Source organism: Nomia melanderi, chromosome 4 (assembly GCF_051020985.1).
Source record: "Nomia melanderi isolate GNS246 chromosome 4, iyNomMela1, whole genome shotgun sequence".
Lineage (NCBI taxonomy): Eukaryota > Metazoa > Arthropoda > Insecta > Hymenoptera > Halictidae > Nomia > Nomia melanderi.
The window spans coordinates 3265771-3285613 of record NC_135002.1 but is presented as its reverse complement, the minus strand read 5'-3'; the positions used below and the strand labels follow the sequence as shown (position 1 = coordinate 3285613).

The window sequence follows — 19843 nt, the reverse complement described above, 5'->3', positions numbered from 1 at the left end:
ATAAAATATCATCAACCATCTCTGAATTTTGAAAATATCAACGCTCGAATGATCGAAGGATTGACGATTTTTAAATTTCAAAGCTCGACAGTTTACACATTTCCAAATTTGAACATTCCATCATCTTCAAATATCTCCATCACCTCCAAAAGTCCACGTTAATCATCAAAATACGAATTTTCCCAAACTATTTCCCGTTCTCATTCGAAACTCTAACGCGTGCAACTCTAAAACAATGCCGAGAGCCTTTCGGTCGAGCAGGATCCGTCGCGAGTCCGCTCGTGGAAAGTGCAAGGAATGTCCCCCGCCTTTTCGATCGGTGAATGAGGCCTCGTGGCCGAAAAGGAATGCCGTCCGAAATCGAAAGGAGCCCGCAGGCCACGGAATACAACGGGGGACGAGTCAGAAATGACATTTTACGAGCCAAACGTCGGCGCCTGTCGATTGCTTTCAAGGCTACCGACAGGCAATAATAAAACCTCGCGCCTGCCCCATCCTGGCGCAGGATACGCCGATGGAAAGTCCCCCAACGTCGAATCCTGTTTCAAACTTTTACACCGCCGAGCGTAAAACCGCGCAGCCTGCAATTAAACTTTAATTCTCGGCTTCTTATCCACTTCCTTCGCTCGAGAACCCCCACGCGAACGCGAAAAAATCGGGATTCGTGAAAGTGAAAGTAAAAGTTCAAGCGAAAATTTCCCCGGTAATTCACCGGGGGCAAAGGAATCCGTCGCTCGTCGAATCGTGGTTATTCAATGCGCGTGACATTTTAATTTGAACATTAACGACCCTCTAAACGGAACTTTCGTCAGACGTAATATTTGCCGTCTATAAACTCGTAGAAACTCCGACTGTTACACCCACGGTATTACTCGTTGACTCGAGATTGATATTCGTCGATGGCAAAGCTAGTAGCCAACGTAATCCAAGCTTCCAATGTCTTCGTTCCGTAACCTGTTCGACGGGATGAAGGCAGAAGGGACACCAAGCGTGACGTTCTCTTTTTTCTTTCGTAAAACTTTTATTCAGAAATACTTTAAGGAAATACTCTAGAAATTACGTTAACCTCTCGCGCGCCTCTTAATCGCTAAACGTGTAACCAGGGGACGACCCGGCGTCACGGTGTCCTCCGAGTGTTCGATCCTTCGAGGCAACGATCGATCCTCGGGATCCACCGACGACGCCGGAATTCTGCAGGGACAGGGGATATCGGGGAGGGCAAGGTATACGGTGGTTATGTACAAAGTTCGAGTGTCCTCTCGCAGGGCTCGCCCCTTCCGCTCAAGAAGCGAGTCCTTCTCATTCGCAACCGGCGATCGAAACGTTTCGCGAACACCTGCCGGGAGATCCTGACGCGACAATCAATCCTTTCTTTTACGACTAAACTGATAATTCATTCTACTCGTGATTCCAGAAATTTCGATTAATAATCCCATGTGACTCATTAATTTATCAATCTGTCTCAATGATCCTATTTTCTGAGTATTTCAAACATTCTACTTCATTAAAACGTTAGCAAAATTCTGTAGAGATCCTAGAATTCGTAGTCCAAGAAGATTCTAAGATTGAGGGAAAAACATGTCAACTAAATATTTTCTAAAAAGTATTGAGCTATTCTAGCTGACTCCTAAGACGTCTAGTTGTTTTCCAAAGTGTTCGTGTGTTCCTTTCTTCGATATCCATTTGAGTATTGGTTGAGTATCCTGTTTTCTTATATCCGCCGATTTCGCGTCAGAATTCGATTCGAGGGATGCCCGAACCCCATTGGCAAGAAACGATCGCGCGTCGCGAAACGTTCGCCCCGCGTTTCTCTCCAATGGAAGATCCTCCTCGGCGGCCGACGTGCGCGTTTTCCTAGAGTCCGCGCGACCTACGACCGACCGATCTATCGTACGGGCCGCTCATTTGTTCGCGGTGAACCCGTCGCCGGTGGGGTCGAGCAGCCATGGGTAGTAGTTCGGGCACTCCATGCAGGTGAACAGGCGGAGGGTTTCGCCCGGCAGCTCCCTGGTGGTCAAGGGGCAAGCGTTGGGAAGGGAACAGTACGGTTGACCTTTCTCGTCGCAGGTCTCCTTCCAGTCTTGGAAGTCTCGCAGGGCTGACAGCTCGGTTGGCGTCTGCATCCACTTGATTACCTGCGAGTAGAACGGGAAGGCGTGTGGTCAGACAACGTTCCGAGCGAGCGTTTGATCTTTTCATGTTGGATTCTTAACCCTTTGAACTCTGTAGGCTTGAATATTGCACCGGTTAGAATGTTAAATATTTTGATGGATCTTAACACTAGAACTACCGAGCATTTAAATGATTGATATGTAATCCTTATAAAAATTGTAACAATAAATTATTTTCAGTTTCTTCAGATATTCATTATAGTACTGAAACGAAGCTATTTATTTTCAAGATCATTTCGAATATTCAATGCTTCGAAGATATCAATAATTGCTAAACAAAAGAATCGAAAGCAGCCATTTTGACTGGGACGGTAGTTCTCGGAGTACGGCATTTGCATTTTTCCTATTTTTAGGAAACGCTACGAACAAATGATTTAATTAGGAGAGATTCAGATTGAGATCACATAGTTCCTTTTTTGTATTATCTGAGGAACTGATGTATAATTGAGCTTCGTTTAAAGGTTTCGTATGTTTCACAGAATCGTCTGTAAAGGGTTAATTAATGTTAATTGTAAATAACTTATTTCGTGGGAGTAGAGATTCTCTGTTCGGTTCTGTGAATTTTATTTGAACGGAATATTTAATGTGAGGTAATTAATTTAGGTATTTTGGAAGTGATTAGTTTTGAACTGTAGTCTGTACATTTGAAAAATTTAAAGAATGACGAGTAATGATTAGAATATTTGGCTAGATGAATGTTAACATTCGAATGAAGTTCGAGGGCATGCGAGTACTAATTATTTGAATTTAAGAGGGTTAATCGCCGCAATAGATGATAAGTAGTAACGATTGTTGTGTCAACAATCAGTATTACAAGAGAAACGATTACAACAGCAGTTTGATTAATCGTTTCTCAGTCTCGGCGTACAATAGAACAAAAACTCCATTGAGAAATAAAAAATGGAGAAGAAATCTTGATGAATCACGAGCTGATCGTGAGAGCTCACGAGCAAATGGATTCCGCCGGAGCGAGAGAGAGAGAGAGAGACTGAAGAGAATGAGTGGTCAGATTGGAAAATAAATCGATGTAAAGGGAAATAAGACCACAATTCGGGTTATGACAGGTTCACGAACGAGAAACGCGATGATGCGGCGGGATTGTGCAGCGGAAATAAATTGAAATGATCCAAGGCGGTCGTAATAGTTCCAGCGAAGCGATACGTGGGACGGGGAACCGCCTTGATGAGCAAATCTCCTGAACCTATATTTATCTAGGTCTCAATTAAACTGAAATATTAACGGAATATCATTCATAAAGGACGGACAAAGTAATTTCTCATCAACCTCGAGGAACGGAAACGTTCTCTAACTGACATTAATATCTTCCGCCACAAACACATGTTCCACTTACTAAATAAACACGAAAAATACAAAACGCTAGACAAAAAAGAACAGAAAACAGAGGAAAAGACATCTCATTCTCTCTGGCAAGTACTGATTCCTAGCCTGCAGAATTGATACAAATAAAATTCACCAGAAGCAAAGGAAGAATACAGAGGAAAAATAAAACGAGACTCAGAAAACCAACCTGAACCATGGTAACGAAGTACACGTCGCTCCTGGCGAGCATCTCCTCGATGAACTTGATCAGCTCCTCTCTGTACTCCTTCTTGCTCTTCAGCCAGGACGCGTGGAAGTGAAGACCAAGCGGGGCACGGTTGCTGTTGAAGTGCCTGTTGAAGTTATGCCTGAGCAGCCTGGCGAACTGTTCGCCGGTCTGGATGTTGGAGCAGGAGTCGACCATGTGGCAACCGGGCAGCGACTCGTCGAACGTGGGGTCGTCTCTTCGGTCGAGTTCGTTCATCACCATCTCCCAGACGGGGTGCGACCTGGACGGGCAGTTGCCGCCGTTGCCGTTGCACTTGTGCGGCATCCTGAAGTACAGAGTGTAAGGCCAAATCGGGACGCGGCCCAGCGAGGCGGTGATGGAGGCGTCGTAGACGAAGAATTGGTCGGCCATCATCTCGAACTGCTTGTTGCCCCCTACTCGCAGGTAAGGAGCCCTCATCCCGATGATCGAGCCGTCGGTGATGTTGGCGAATCTCTCGACGATCAGCCTGGCGCCGGCCATCTCGGCCAGCCAGTCATCGTAGGTGCCCTGGGTCCAGTACTGCGGGTCGTCTTTGTGGGTCAAGGAGAACACCGCGATCTCGTGGCCTCTGCGGTGCAGATCTTGCACGGCCGAGTAGTTCGTGTACTTGTGCGACACGAAGAAGGTGCCTCGGATCTGGCAGCCGTTAGGGTTCTGACGTTGCCCGTTGAACACTTCCTCGTACAGGTCGATGTTGTCCACGTTCACCGCACCGTTGAAGGTGATCGTGATCATCTGCGGCACCTGGCTGGGCTCGATGTTGCCCGGGATTCTCGTGCCGTCCGCCGAACAGTAGCAGTCCGGCAGGACACACTGAGTCGGGTCGCAGTCCGGCGCGCGGTTCGGATCGGTTTCCACGGCTGAAATGGGAGATGCTGGTCAGTTTCGGGTCATTCGGCAGTGCCGATTTGGGTTTCACTGCGGGATTTTTGGACCTTTTTGGCTTGGGACTACAGGATTTTTTAAGTTTTCAGATGGTAGACTCTTGAGACTCTGGACTGTACAAGTTTTAGGAGTTAGGGACTGTGAACCTTGGGATTTTTGGATTCTTCAGATACTGGACTGTAGAATTTAAGTTTTGAGATGTTGGATTATAGCGTCTTAGAGTTTTGGGACTCCAGACTGTTGAAGTTTCAGGCCTTTGAGACTGTGAACCTTAGAATTTTTGGATTCTTCAGATACTGGAGTGTAGAATTTAAGTTTTGAGATGTTGGGTTATAACGTTTTAGAGTTTTGAGACTATGGACTGTAGAAGTAACGAATCTTTGAGACTCTGGACCTTAGAATTGGACCTTTGAGATACTGGAGCATAGAATTGTTAAACCTTGGAGGCTGTGAACCATAGAATTCTTGGATCATTGAGATATTAGATTATAGTATCTTAGAGTTTTGAGACTGTGGACTGTAGAAGTAACGAATCTTTGAGACTCTGGAGCTTAGAATTCTTGGACCTTTGAGATATCGGAGTATAGTATTTTTAAACCTTGGAGACTTTGAACCATAGAATTCTTAGACCTTTGAGATACTGGAGTATAAAATTCTTAAACTTTGGAGACTTTGAACCATAGAATTCTTAGACCTTTGAGATACTGGAGTATAAAATTGTTAAACCTTGGAGGCTTTCAACCATAGAATTCTTCGATCATTGAGATATTAGATTATAAAGGCGTTGAACTTTTAGAACTTCAATTCTTTAAGACTGAGATCCTTCGGTTCCTAAATTCTTAAATCATCGAATCATTGAACTCCGATATCCTTAAGTGTTATAATTATGAGGACTTTAGGAGTCTTGGATCTTCTTGGGTATCGATTCGATGGTAGTAGTACTTACTGCAGGCATTCTCATCGGATTCGTCCTTGCAGTCCGGTTTACCGTTGCAGAAGAGCTCCTTGTCGACGCACTCGCCGTTACCGCACGACAATTTCCCCTCGGGGCAGACCGGTTCGTCGGTCCTCAGGATGGGCAAGACCTTACGTGGCTCTGCAAACGTAATACTCGTTAGCGGGCCGGTTCCCGCGACCTCGATACACCAACCACATCGTTACTACTGGTCCGTTTGACGTTTACCGCAGGGTGTCGTAGTTCTACTTTCATTTCTCCCCAATTTATATACAGAGATTACACAGCGGCGCAGGAACCACAATCTACCTGGATCGAAGGACGAGCCACGCGACCGGGATAAAAATAATTAAACGATAAAAATAGAACAGAGTAAAGAGACAAATGAATATTCTAAAATATCAATTGTTTTTTTATTTCTCAAAATTGAAATGCCGATGTTTAATTTATATAAGTGTTAAGTATTAAGAAAAGGAATTTTCAAAAATAATTATGACAATTTTCTTTGAAATATTAAGAATTAATATGTTTATCTGACTGTTCGCTTCTTTTAATTTCCAAGGAATTCATAATAATTTATACCAATCACGAGACTCGTCTCAAACACAACGTTGTTAACCCTTTGCAACGGACAGTCCTTGTAGAGAACAATCACAACGCCAATTAATATGATCACGACGATCAACGTTCGGAATCAAAGATTTCTGCAGCATTGTCAAAGGGTTAAAATCGTGGTCGTGCTGAATTAATGTTTACCCAAGTCCAAAGCTACGGTACCATTCAACTCAAATACTTAGTAATCAAACTAATTACGTTTCCTGGGGAGAATTACAATCTGTCGTCGACCGGCTGTGTCATCTAATATGTACACGCAAACCTTTATATATACACGTGTGACTTCTTTCGTCAACCTGGCGTTATGTATACATCGAGTGATTCAACTGTTCCTACGCCACTGCCCCAGAAACATGTTTGTCTGCTCGACGATTCCCGTTTTCCTTTCGTTCAGAGACGAATTTGGCTTTGTTGCTTGGCAGCTTGCGACGGGAAGATGCTGAACGATCCAGCGATAGGAGCGAGAATTCGAGATTTCTTCTTCCGAAGAACGACTCGGAATTCGATGAAAGGGAAACTTGTATCCTCGAGATCGTGCGATCGATCGGCTCTTCGTGGGCTCGCAACGATTCGCACGCAGGCGAACGCGTGGCAGTATTTAGGCGATTTGGTAAATGATAGCGACGAACACTGGCTGGAGGCGAGAACAGATAGCGAAAGAATTCGAGAGACACGGATTCTCCTCCGTTTTTTAAAGAACAGAAAACGTTTGGGTCCGATTGCGTAGAGAGTGGATGGACAGGACTCAACTGCTCCGATTTTTCATTGTTTATTAATTATTAGTAAACACAATTAAACGTCGTTGTGTGCATTAATTCGTTTAGACGAGAATCTCGTTCTTTTTGTCGTTTTAAGTTTTGAACTTTCATCTTTATAAACGGAATACACAAAATGGAGGTGCAACTATCGACTATCGGTAAAGTAGGTCACTAATCTTCTACTCGTGTTCAAAATGGCAGGTGCTTCGGATTTTCGAAAACTTTCCAATTAAGTGAAAATAATGTACCAAAGAACAATGTAAGCAAACTAGTAGTTCTACAGTAACAACGCGCAAGATTTACCGAGGAATATTTACAGCGGAACGCTTTCATTACGCATCGAGCAAATTGGAGCAATTGAATCGAGACGCGAACGAGTGAACGTCTGAAATAGACGAGTCTCTTCGTCTAGGCGTGAGAAAGAGGTCCCGACAGAAGAGAAAGAGAGAAGTGATGAGAGAAGTGATGAGAAAAGCCTGTGACGGGCCGGCTGGATGATGGCTGCGAGGACGAGATGAAAATTGGAATACGTAGAGACAGCGGGAGCGAGTGGAATAAAGACGGTGAGAAAGGACGGAGGCGGAGGGAAAGGGAAACAGAAACAGAATGAAAAAGGAGGAAAGAGATAGTCGGTGAGAAAGATTAATGATCGATCGCGCCGCACTACTCGCGGCAAAAGCGAACGAGCCTCGACCGAGGCAACGAAGGGAGCTCGGAGTGTAAAGGAGGCCAGATCGTCGAAGCGAAACCGATCTAGATGCGGCGGAAGAGAGACAGCGAACAGCGAAGAGAACAGATGGGACAGAGGCGGAGATTGTAAAATGAAAGAGAGAAAAAGATGAAGAAGAAGAGGTGGAAGAAGAAGAAGAAAAAGAGAAAAAAAAGGAGCAAGATCAGCGATCGAGAACGTGCTACCTCGTACCTGGAGCGAGGAGAAAAGAATTTTACACGCGTATTATGCCCGCGTATGCGTGCCTCCGTATGGACGTACGCGTGTGTGTCCGTGTACGTGTGTGTGTGGGCGTGTATTCAATAATCTGTACAGGTGTGAGCGGATTTTATTGTAAAGCTAAACAGCGATTGCGTGCCAGCGTCGATTACGAGAGAACGACCGGCGTGAACACCGTGTGGAGCAATATTTACGACGCACGTATATACTTTTCCTTTTGTTCGTTGCCGAAGCGAAAAACGGCCGAACGTTACGATACTTTCGAGAGCCGGCGGGTTTTTCTCGCTCGAGAAAAAAAGGGGTAAAACGCGGCGCGCTCGTTGCGACACGGGGATTTCGTAAATTCTACGGACTTTTTCTACGGTGTTTTCCTTGGTCTTGTTGGGATTGTTTTTTTCGTGTGCACTGAGTTATGCAGAAAAACTGTTGATCGACTCGGTTAAAATTTAGGTTTCTTTTTGATTCGACTGATATAAGGAAGTATAATCGATGTTCGTAGCTTTCTTAGTGGATTGCCGATTTTTCAGATATGAAACTCTACTCTATCGAATCGAAGACGCGTTGCAGTAATGATATTGAAGAGAATACTAGCGGTCACATATGGAACCTCGAAAGTCCGCGAAAAAGTGCGAATTCCGCGGAAACAGTTGCGTAAACGTGATCCCTTCACATTTCAGAATCGAGATCTTCGAACTGTTGCTGGCTAGAACGTTGGAAAATCAAGTTCTCAGCTTGAAATTTATTCGTGAAATATAAAAGTATCCCGTTGCTCCATGAATTCACGATGTGTTCTCCGAGTCGACGTCGGCACGCGATCGTTCGAGAGTCAAGCAAGCGATACAACGGATCGACGAAGCGGTTTTCCACGGATCGCAGCGGTGAGTGCGTGTGTTCACATTTTCACGGTTGTTAGTCGAGCAAGGTGAGTCGATGGAACACCGAGAGCTAGCCGGGCAGCAGGAAGAGGTGGGTGGCTTCGAAACTGGGTTAGAATAATTCGAGAGCGACCGCTCGAGAGCTTCTCGTCTCCGTGCCCCGCGCTCGGCCGTGCACACTTTCGCTCAAAATCGAAACCAGTCCTTTCCGACCGGCGAATCGAAAGTGGCCGGACCGGAGGTTACAGCGTCTCTCGAAAGTGACTCGCGCCGTGCGCGACGGTTGTTCAGAGTTATTCGAACCAGAACCGTAAATTCTATCACCGAAATCGAATTGTTCGACTTTTCAACAGTTTCTTTTAATTGAAGGGAGTAGGTAAAATCCTCGTGACTTGATACGTTGAGAAATTGATGTAGAAACGGTATTTTTAATTATAAGTATAACTTTTTAATTTTTCAGTTGTGGAAATGTAAGGAGATTAATAAAGAAGCTTTAAGGTTTAACCTTTAGAAAGTAGAATTTTGAACATGGAGAATGAAGTTATAAAGAATCGAACGAGTAGGATGAAGAATTTTTGCTATAGATTAATTTTCGTTAGTGTCTTTAATATTGAATATTTCGATGTAAGAATTAAACATTAATCGAGAATTTAATCAGATTACTGAAGAGAAGGGAGCAAGTATTTTATGTCGAAATGGCGGAGTTGACCGCATCAAAGGTTTTCACCTTGCTTAAATAAATACAAAAAGATTCAGGAAAGAAGAAGCATATTTATCTTCCGAGAGTAAGCTTGTTAATTAGGAAATCTAGAAAGCTGTAATTGAGCTACTGCTCGTACGAGCCGTTCGTTCGAATAATTATGAACACGCAACGTCGGCAGATTTTCACTTTACGCTCGAGTCGCGCGTGCGGCGGCCATTTTTACGGCGGTCGCGTAACCTTCTTGCAGCGAGGTACGACGTAAAAAAGAGAGAACGCCGCGAAGTCAGTACAGGAAATTGGATTACACGTATCGAAAACAATTCAGGAACTGTCGAATACAGCGTATAAAATGTAGTTCATTAAGGAAATCATTATTCTGACGAAGAAAGCCAATTGAAATATCTAACAGCTGCATATGTTCGCGTAGGTATACAATTTTCATCGATTAATACACAGAAATTGAAATCACACGGATGTTTTTAAGCTTCGTTCGTGTAGATCCAAGTAAAACAGAGATTTTACCGAACTTCATCGACGAAATTTTACTGTACTGACTATCAAATTCGTCGACAAGCTACAAGTGCGTAAACGTCGACGGTATCGGGGCGAGACGAGGAGACGAGAGCGTAGGATGAGTTCAAATAAATACATCAGGACAATCGTGCGTTAGTAGAATTACGAATGGTGCGAGCTACGTTGCGAGTCTACGAAGGAACCGGGCTCCTCCATCTTCCCCGCGACATTTCGCTGCATCCTCGAATTGAAAATGCAGCGACAATGCCCGGGCAACAGCGCTTCTTCCCAGTAAATGCGTTCGTAAAACCTGTACCTCTGCAAACTCCTTCAATCTCTCAGAAAACTAAATCATTCAATCAAAAATTTCCAAAACGTCTCCTAAAATCCAAATAAACACGAATACTCAATCCAAATAAAAACAAAACAAATGGACAAATCGTGAAGAAATTGAGATAATACACTGAAAATAAAGATATCAGACAGAAAAATTCTAAAAGGAACTACATAATTCAACTATCTCTCACGATTTTAAGAATTCAACTCAAAAACAACTCGTTAACCAGTTAACTGTGTTTGACGTGTATTATGTTTTTCACATAAACACGTAATTCTTTGATTCGCTTCGATCTTTCATTAAAATATGCTCTACGTGCATTCGTCCTGCGTTCGACGAGTACACGCTCCATTTTTCGACTTTATTTCGCAGAACGAGAGGTTTCTCCAACTAAGTTCCACAGTTAACTGGTCAAAAGCCTTTGCAAACTGTTTATATCGATATATAATCTCTCAAACGGTAGTCGCTCTTAAATCACGGTCAATTCTGGGAGGACAGGCGATAAACGCAGATTTACGAGGAACAGAGCGCCGGTAACGGAGATCGTTCGCCCGGTTCGGCCTGGTCGTTGCATCTCGACTTACTCTCGAGCTTGTCACAGTTGGTGACTTTGCCCTTCCAGTCGCAGGTCTGTTTGTCCAAGTCAAAGGCCAGTCCGCTGGGGCACGTGATTTGCTTCAGGCCGGACTTCGTGCACCTGTTCGAGCCGGAACAGAAAGAAAAACGGGGCGTTCTTTAGTCAATGCGGTCGGACGTGTTCGTGCTTACTCTCGAGCTGCTCGCAGTTCTTCACGTTCGTCTTCCAGTCGCAGGTCTGCCTCTCGATGTCGAACGCCAGCCCGGTCGGGCAACGCACCGTCGCCAACCTGGTCACGCCGATCTCGGTGGCTTTGTCGCATCTGTGGTCAATTTCACGCACGGTTTTTGTCTTTCCTGCCTGTTCCCCTTTCCTCCACTCCTCTCCGCCCGTTTCGCGACGGTTCGCTCGTTTTTCAAGGTGGCCCGGCGGCCTTGTTAACTTTCAAGGTGCTCCCTCAGAGCGATTCGAATGTTGTTCAAGGCTGGTCTTTTTTGTTCTGCCATTCTTGTATTTTCGTGAATTTAACGAACTTAATGGAACGTTTCAAGAGTTACTATCTGTCTTTTAATTTGAGATTACCAGAGGTTACGAAGTTGAATTGCACAGAAGGAAGTGGGGAAATTGAGATAAATTGAATGAATAGTTGTCTATAATTAGAAATATCTATTTGAAATGTATTCAGTAGGATAAAACTATCAATTATGCTAGAATATATATCAAAATTATATAGCAATTCCTTGCTCGAAATAAACAATTACTTGACTGCTTCACACAGAGATCAATACTCAACTGAAGCATAAACTAGAAACTCTATGTCCCCGATCAAGAATTCAAATTAGAAGTTAGCAACATTCGAATTAAAATACTTCGACGAAGCAGATCCATTCTCGGTGATTCCGAGCAGCGTACCGAAGGATCGCCGGCAAGGATCGTCGAGAGTTGTTCTTGTTCGTAGGATATTTTCGTCGGCGCGTCCTTGATGACGGAAATACACGCTCTATCCATCCGAGTGAGTCAGGATAGCACAGGTCTGCCGCCATTAAAGCTGGAAGGCGAGTCCTGTATCCGGTATCAGGCTCGCCTTGAACCTTCGGACGCGGAATTCGATCGGCGAGGAACCGGAGGAATTCGCCATTTTAATTCCTGACTCGCTCGTCGGACCGCGGCTTTACCGTTAACTCGCGCGTTTCTCATTCTCCAACGACGTCCTTCAGGGTTACTTTTACCGCGGCGCGACACGATCGCGGCCTGAATCGGCTCGGACTTCTTGCGACCCTTCTTTTAACCCTTTCACCGCGAGCCGATTGCTCGTTGATCGGGAAACGGTATTTGGGTTACAGCGGAAAGAGAGATTCTAAGAGTTAACCAGTTGGAATGATGATATTGAGAACTATCGTTTCTTTAACGTGCGTGTACTGTCCTGATATTTGAGAAAATTTAATAATTTTCGCTGGAAAATATGTGAAATTTGCTAAATACTATTTTGAAGATTAGTTAATGAATAGGGCGCTTGTTTGGCGTGGTCATTATAAATTGAAGAAATTACGGAGTTGCAACGTTGTTAAGTAACGAAGTTCTGAATTTGCGAAGTTACGAAGTTACAAAGTTACAAAGTTTCAAAGTTACAAACTTACAAAATTATAAAGTTTCAAAGTTACAAAGCTACAAAGTTTCAAAGTTTCAAAGTTTCAAAGTTTCAACGTTTCAACGTTTCAAAGTTTCAAGTATACAAAATTACAAAATTACAAAGCTATAAAGTTACAAAGTTACAAACTTAAAAAATTACGAAGTTCCAAAGTTCCAAAGTTTATTAACTCAAAATCTTCATCAAGCGATTTCGACTCGATCATCCAACACTAGGGATTAAAAGAAGGGCTGAGAATAGAAGCTAATGGTCTAAAATTTACCTTACGACATCGCGACAGTCACCCTCAGTGTTCAACCGGAAGTATTCATCCCCTGGCCGGTCCTGACACAGTTCTTCAGCGTTCGCGTCGATTCCGTCGGCGCCCTCGTCATCTTGAGCTCTCACTTGTGTGCCTGAAACCAATAAACACCATCAGAAGATGCACAACAGAGTAATATTAATCATCTTCATTCTATACAGTGTTAAATTAATTCCCGAAGAATTAATTCTCGAAGGGAATTAATCGTTCACAGGAAAGACGCGAACGTCCCATTTCCCTATCCCCGCAGTCGACAATTACGTACTTTCTACCCACGATTACATAAACGACTCTCGATTCACGAGCACGATCTCTAACATGACCGCATAATCAATATCCTTCGCGCCTTTCTACGCTCCTGAAGAAAAAGTTTCTGGACCAGACGCCGATAATTTGTTCCTTCCATTTCGAAAGGCATTAGATTCTTTCTTTTTCTTGGATGAACGTGCACAGAACCGGTTTCCCTGACAGTATACGAACATAAAATCAAGAGTAAGATATCAAGAAAGTTAATACGATCAGCTTCGATCAATCGTCTTCTAAATCACAGAAACATATTAAATCGTAACTAAGAAAACAAATCTGATTTGTTTAAATCCCAGAAACAAGCTCTAAAAACCACCTTCTCTAAATCGACTAAAATTTCAAAACACGAATATTAAACGTTAAAATACCCATCACCACAAAATAGGAGATCATACAACTAAACAACAGAAAATCCTCGAATAAAGCCACCTGTACGCTCGATTTTCCTCGACGATCCCTTCTCCGACGCGAACTTCTAACAATTTAGAACAGAGAACGATCAAGAATGCCGCGGAGTATCTCCGATCTTTATGAAACTCAACGAAGCGAACGATCTCCGATCGAAGCGAAGGATCCAAAGGACAATCGTGGCGGCGGCGGCAGTTTCTGACATTTGAATAAAAAGGGCAGGCTCTCGTCGCGCGGTGGGATTTGCCGCGGAAAATGTCGCGATCGCCGCGAGAGCCACGATCTCCCGGGAGATCGTAGCGACAGAGAACACGCCGGGGTCGGTGAACCCCCGTAGAAGTAGAAAGTCTTGGAAATGTCAGGGCAACGGGGCGGGGGTGGGGAGGGAAGCGACGCCGGTTCTCCAAAGTGGGTTCCCCCCGCGCCCCGTCCCTCCTATCCTTATCGCTTTTCGTCGAGACATACGGCCGACCGAACTTCGTCTGAAACGCCGAGCGTGCCTTTTCTCGATCCCGCGCGCGTCCCGCGATCGTGATCTGCGATCGTGATCGCCGCTTCCGGACCGCCGGACGCGTCGTCTTTCGATGAACTTTCGCGTCGGCCCCGGTAACTCCTGACAAGAGCCTTCTGCCTCTTCGACTTTAACTTTGAAAAGTGTTTTTAACTCTTTCAGTCTCATTTTCGAAGGAATTTTTGTTTTACGTTTAATTTTGGAAAGAACTTCTGTCATTGTACGTTTAATTTTGAAAAGAAAGTAATCCGAGTTCAATTGTATTTCTATTTCAAGTTCAATTTTAAAAGGAAATCTTGTTTCTTTAAGGTTAACTCTGAAATTCGTATTCTTTTACTTGTAAATTTGAAAACAGTTGATTGATCCTTTTATTCGCGAAGGCTTCATCGAGAGGTTAGGTATTCACCGCTGCCGACAGAAGCGATTGCAAAGCACAATGAAATTCTGCGTGAACTTTTATTCAGATTTCCCATTGAATAGACCGGATGTATGGCTAACTGTATACATGCATAATCGCTTCGACGAATAAATTCTACAGCTGCGTCGAATCGGCCCTGTATAGACTCGCGGAGGATTAACAGAGATTAAAGAAGAAAACGAGTGTTGCGGATTGAATTCCGTGGAGTTTAAATGGTGAAAATTGAATGGAACGATTCCGAACGGACTGAATATTGAAAGGATATCGATTTTATGGAGGTGAATTGTGATTGAACGAAAGAAAACGCGTGAAATGCCGCTGCGGCGTTCCGCGGTTGCTCGCCTGTCCGGGCGTTGAAGTCTCCGGGCCTCTAGCGGCGCGCCTGACGTCGCAACGTTCAAAACCTTGAGTTAATTACTACAAAAGTGTCTCGGTGTTTCCGTGCATATTGTTCACTTCTCCAACAACTCAACTATCTTTTCAAGCATACCATGCACGTTACCTTCGTATTATTTAAAAGAGTTCAACATATTTTAGAGCAATGTAGAACACTCGCCAAACGAAAGGAAAAGAGTCGATGAGACTGAAGAATCCTTTCTCAAAACTAAACTTTGCCTCAATACCGCGAATGCTCCCGGTAAACGTGCACTCCAGACCGTCGAAAACAACTTTCACCGCCAGTAAACACCGGATCGGAACCAGAACACGTCTTTCGAGAGAGAACTCGTCTCTATCGAGACGAATTCCCGATCATTTCGGATGACTTTCACTGAAGAATTACATTCCTACGTGAACGGGGCCTTTTACCTCGAAACTTTCAAGAAAATCTGGATCATTGAACGCAGTCTCGTAAAACTAGCTGAAGATCGGCTACCAGAGAATTGCGGTAGACTTTAACGCGAAGCGTCTAAGAAAGATTCGCTCGGAGGTAAGATGTTCAAGATGTTTGTGGATCGAAGAAAGAGTCGATCGCGGGAGTTAAGTTTGTAATTGGAAAGTCGAATTTTTTCGAGAGGGAAGACGGAAGAGAATGTTTGTCTGTACTCACCGGCGAATAGAAATAGGGATCCAAGAAGGAACAGGAACTTCGGCGACATGGTGAACGTCGTCGTCGTCGTCGCCGTGGTCGTCGTCGTCGGGACAAAGAGTGTCTGGACAAGCCGCGCCCTCTCGCCCCTCTATATGTGCACCACCACTCCTTCCTCTTCGCCGAAGGACTTTCACCTTCCGGACGGTGCTGCCATCTTTTCCACGTCGTAAAACGGACCGATCCTTCGGCCCCTGTTCGAACCAACACTGGTGCCATTCGATAAATTCCATTTTATCTCGATCTTTGTTTGTCCCTCTGCGCAGAAAAACGAGCAAACGCTGTTGACTCCCGATAGTTGACGGCTGGAATTCTGCGTTAGCCACGAGATGTTTATAGGCGGGTGATTAACTCTTTTGTTCGATTTTTTGCAAATTTCAGCATCTTCGAAAGTATTGCTGCTAAAAATTCTACTTTCAATATTCTATATTTAATATTTTGGAACATTAATAATATACTTCTTTTTTAAAATATTCAATTATATGATACATTTAGACGATTAAGTAGATCGAATATTGTTAATGTTTCCGGGACGCAATATGAAAAATGAATTACTAGATTGTAGCATTGTGCAGAAACACGTTTCCAAGGACTATGTAATTAGTGGTGGCTGCGGATGGAAATTAGATGAAAGCTGCGTTGCAAAAATTAATTGTCAATTTAATTTATGCGTATGCAAAGTTATGTAAAACTTTCGCGCCTTATTATGCTAGCATTGAAGGACGTTTATTTGGGTTTTAGACGGTTTCGTATTATTTCATCCACTGCGTGATTGAAGCGATCCTGGAACGATCGTCGAGAAAGTCCGTGCTCATCCGAAATGACGGAGAAAAATTCCCCGTGTCCCGAATATTGTAACTTTTGTTCCACTTTCTTCGGCTCCCCTAGTTTTCTAGTGGCGATCTCGTGCACGTTTCTTCTACATGCCGATTTTCTTTGTCCCTGTCATTAGAAGAAATCTAGGATGACAGGGAATCGACCGCTCGATCGCGGTTTGCCTTTCGATCGATCGTTCTTCCGGAATTCAAGAACTGCGCACTGCAGAGTCTCTTTTCCAATAATTTCTTAATGAAAAGACAGTAATAAACTCATCATAAAAATATCATTTTAATTAAGTACATTTTTGATTTTTTCCTTCTCATCCACTCTGAATGCTTCGACCATTTGCATCGAAGACACGTTTATTCTGAACAAGGTAACAGCGAGAATTAAAAAGGAACTACAATAAATAAGCTACTAAGTAACACTAGAATCACCAAGCGTTTAACCCTTTGCACTCGAGAATATTTTTCGCAATAAATATTCCTTATATTCTGACGAAATATCAATGGTATTCGTTACAATTAATATAAAACAACACCTTGCGCAAATTAAGTGACGAAACTATTTTATTTCGATGTTCCATGTGTTGGTAGATTATAGAAAATTTATTATTGAATTTTAAGTTTTATAATTTCGTTGGGTTGAATCAAATGGCGAGTGAAAGGCGCCTGTCGAGTGCAAAGGGTTAATACAGTTAATACGTAATCCCTATAAAAATGGTTGCAATAGGTTTTCTTCAGTTTCTTCACATATTTGTAACAGTATTTAATTGAAACTATTAATTTTCAAAGTCAGTTTAGATGTTTAACACTTTAAAGATATCAATAATTGCGAAGTAAGACAATTGGGACTCGCCATTTTGTCGGGTGCGGTAGTTTCAGCGTGAAATAAGCTTGTTATGAAAGAGTTTATAAAAGTTGATAATATTTTGCGAGTTACTTAGGTATTTAACTACCCCTTTAAGCCCGGTGTGAACGGAGGTGCGTGAATTATTCACGGCGAGCGTCCAGCGCGCAGTTTCGAGGAAATGAAAAGCCATTGTCGTACCCTTTTGTCGTTCAGCCGCGCGTTTTACGCAACTCGCGTTCATTTCTTCGAGCCTTAGCAGCCGGGATGCACCCGGTGGCCGATAAATTTGCGGTTTACGCGGTAAAAGGTTAGCCGTCGTCGTCGTTGCCGGCGAAATAACTTCTGCGAGACGGACCGTTGCGTCAGAACACCACAATCCGACGGGAAACGCAATGACGCCGCTGTTATCGGTTCGCGTTTGCGAACAGTCGCGGAGACAATGCGAGCGATGATTCGGGAAACGATAGTACTCTTTAACGAATGCTGTTGTTAATGTTATTTCTAACTATATGTAGTATTTCATAATTATTTTGATATCAAAAGAAATAACATTTTTGGGTATGGACACTATTAACCCTTTGCACTCGACGTTTCTTCGATCTATTATTTTCCTTCTTAGCACAAAATTTCGATGTGCGGAAAATCGAATAATTTTCTCAAACTACTTTCTACTCAAAATATATCAAGATTTCAATAACAATTTCCTCTAAATAATACACTCCAAACCCAAAGCAGCCCGACTACGCATTCCTCCATGATCTGTCAAAAGTGTTTCATCGCATGACTGGCGAAAACCGTAACCAGGATCATCTAGCATCAAGAAGTACCCTTTCGCAAACAAACCGTGATTCTTTTCGACTCATCGTCCTTACAAAACCACGCCGATGAATCATCGATGTCGTAATTCGCATTTTGTTTTAATTCCGCAAAAATTCCACGCCGCGCGCAAAGCGGAGAGAACGACTCCAGGGAATGATTTTAAAACGAGCAAGTTTCTTCGCGTCGCGATGACGTCCACGAAATTTCTGCGAAGCCTCGCCGGGAAAACGGATTCACGGCACGCTCGTTCCCAATAGCGTTCGGCCGTTGCGACACGAAAAAATTTGCGTAGACGAGCCCACAACAGTCCAGATCGATCGGGCACGGTGTCGTCGGGTTTCCCGGGGTCGTGTTTCACTTTTATCTTGACACGTCCCCGCCACGGACGACGAATAATGCCCGGGGAAGAAGGACTCGGCCGGGTTTTATCCGACGCTCGCCGGGAATATCAATAAATTCCGAGATAAAACGAACCTGTTGCAGATAATGCTTAATAACAGTATCGTGTTCGATCCCTGGCGCAGCGCTATGAATACATCGCGCGGCTTTTCGACGCTTCGGGGCGACTTGCTCAAACGTTAGAGAACGAATGGTAAAATAGAAATAAATGTGCGTGATGGATGCAGTTTGATACGTGAGCGGTTTCGGTGATTAACAAGGAGAATGCGGATGATTTGATTAAATCGGGGTGTGTGGGGTGGTTTAACCCCAAGAAGATTCTTTGGAATGTAGTACACTTTTGTGGGAATGGATGCATTTGAGTGTGTGAATATATTGATGAGTGAATGTGCGTGCAGATGAATGACGCGACTGTGCGCGTTTTGAATGAATGTTCAAATTGGAATATTAGAGATTATATTGATTTTCTTTATGTGTTATTAATGTTCGTTTTTTTATGAATCTAGGATATTCCAAATATATGTGAAGTTAATGAGTAATGAATGTTCTAGAAAGTGTTGAGTGAGACAAGAGCATCTGAGTATATAAATAGTGTGTGCGTTGTTTTAGTTTTATTGTGAGTTGTCAAGAAATAATTATACTGTTAATAAAATTCTCTTTCTTCTACGTTTTTAACAGATGAAGTTAATTATGTATGAATTGCTTAAACGATAGAAAGAAAGGGAAGTGCTGAGTTTTTACTGTTTTAGTGATTAAATGATTTGTTGTATCGATGTGTGAAAGAAATTGGGGAGTTGGTTGGTTTGAATTGCGAATGGCTGTGAACGTGGAGTTTGGAATAATTGGGAAATGTAGTTTGTAATAATTAGGAATATGAAACATGGGAGACATGTAAAGTTAGGGAATACATTAAGTGAAGCAATGTATTTTTAATTGCGAAGCAGTGTATTTATAATTTTTGGCTAATATTTTAGATATTTGTTGAAATATTATGTAGTTATAATAATAATTTTGTATTGTACGTTCACTGTAAATTGTTAAATAATATTTGATATAATATATGATTAAATTGAGAAAATGAATGATATTAAAATCATCGTTCTCCGAAGTGGTTTAAGCAGATCCGAGATCCAGAATTTCCTGCAGTAATGAACAATCATCTTGCACAGCTGTATAAATTAATTTGTGAATAGAATGGAACGCAATCTCTAAATCTTTCCGCGCAACATTTAATTAACAATGGGAATAAAATTAGAGTTGCTTCTTTGGACGCGCTCGAGCGGAAAGAAAGCTGGTGAAATACGTGGATAATTGAAGAAGGTGTATTAGGTTCAGGATAGATGGAA

The 19843-nt window shown here is 43.1% G+C and overlaps 1 protein-coding gene across 2 annotated transcripts; it reads right to left on the bottom strand.

Annotated features, from left to right (window-relative positions):
- Positions 1-1048: 1048 nt before the first annotated feature.
- verm (LDLa and CE4_CDA_like_1 domain-containing protein vermiform) lies at positions 1049-15817 on the bottom strand. Of its 2 annotated transcripts, none has more exons than XM_031993988.2 (6): positions 15570-15817; positions 12840-12972; positions 10937-11049; positions 5594-5743; positions 3700-4622; positions 1049-2135 (listed from the first exon to the last, which is right to left on the bottom strand). In XM_031993988.2, exons 1-6 carry the CDS (start codon positions 15616-15618, stop codon positions 1902-1904), a joined length of 1602 nt encoding a protein of 533 aa, XP_031849848.1. In that variant the 5' UTR covers positions 15619-15817; the 3' UTR covers positions 1049-1901. The 2 variants fall into 2 exon arrangements, with proteins under 2 accessions (XP_031849848.1, XP_031849847.1); XM_031993987.2 differs by lacking the exon at positions 10937-11049 and adding an exon at positions 11121-11251 and having other exon boundaries at positions 15570-15815.
- Between the last annotated feature and the right edge of the window lie 4026 nt (positions 15818-19843).

What these genes read in the sequence shown, in the direction of transcription:
- verm (XM_031993987.2), bottom strand. Translation starts at nt 15,618, where the DNA reads ATGTCGCCGAAGTTCCTGTTCCTTCTTGGATCCCTATTTCTATTCGCC. An exon ending in GAACTGCGAGCAGCTCGAGA is followed by an intron (nt 5,744 to 11,120) that starts GTAAGCACGAAC and finishes TTACGTTTGCAG; the next exon opens with AGCCACGTAAGGTCTTGCCC. An exon ending in ATCCGATGAGAATGCCTGCA is followed by an intron (nt 4,623 to 5,593) that starts GTAAGTACTACT and finishes CTCCCATTTCAG; the next exon opens with CCGTGGAAACCGATCCGAAC.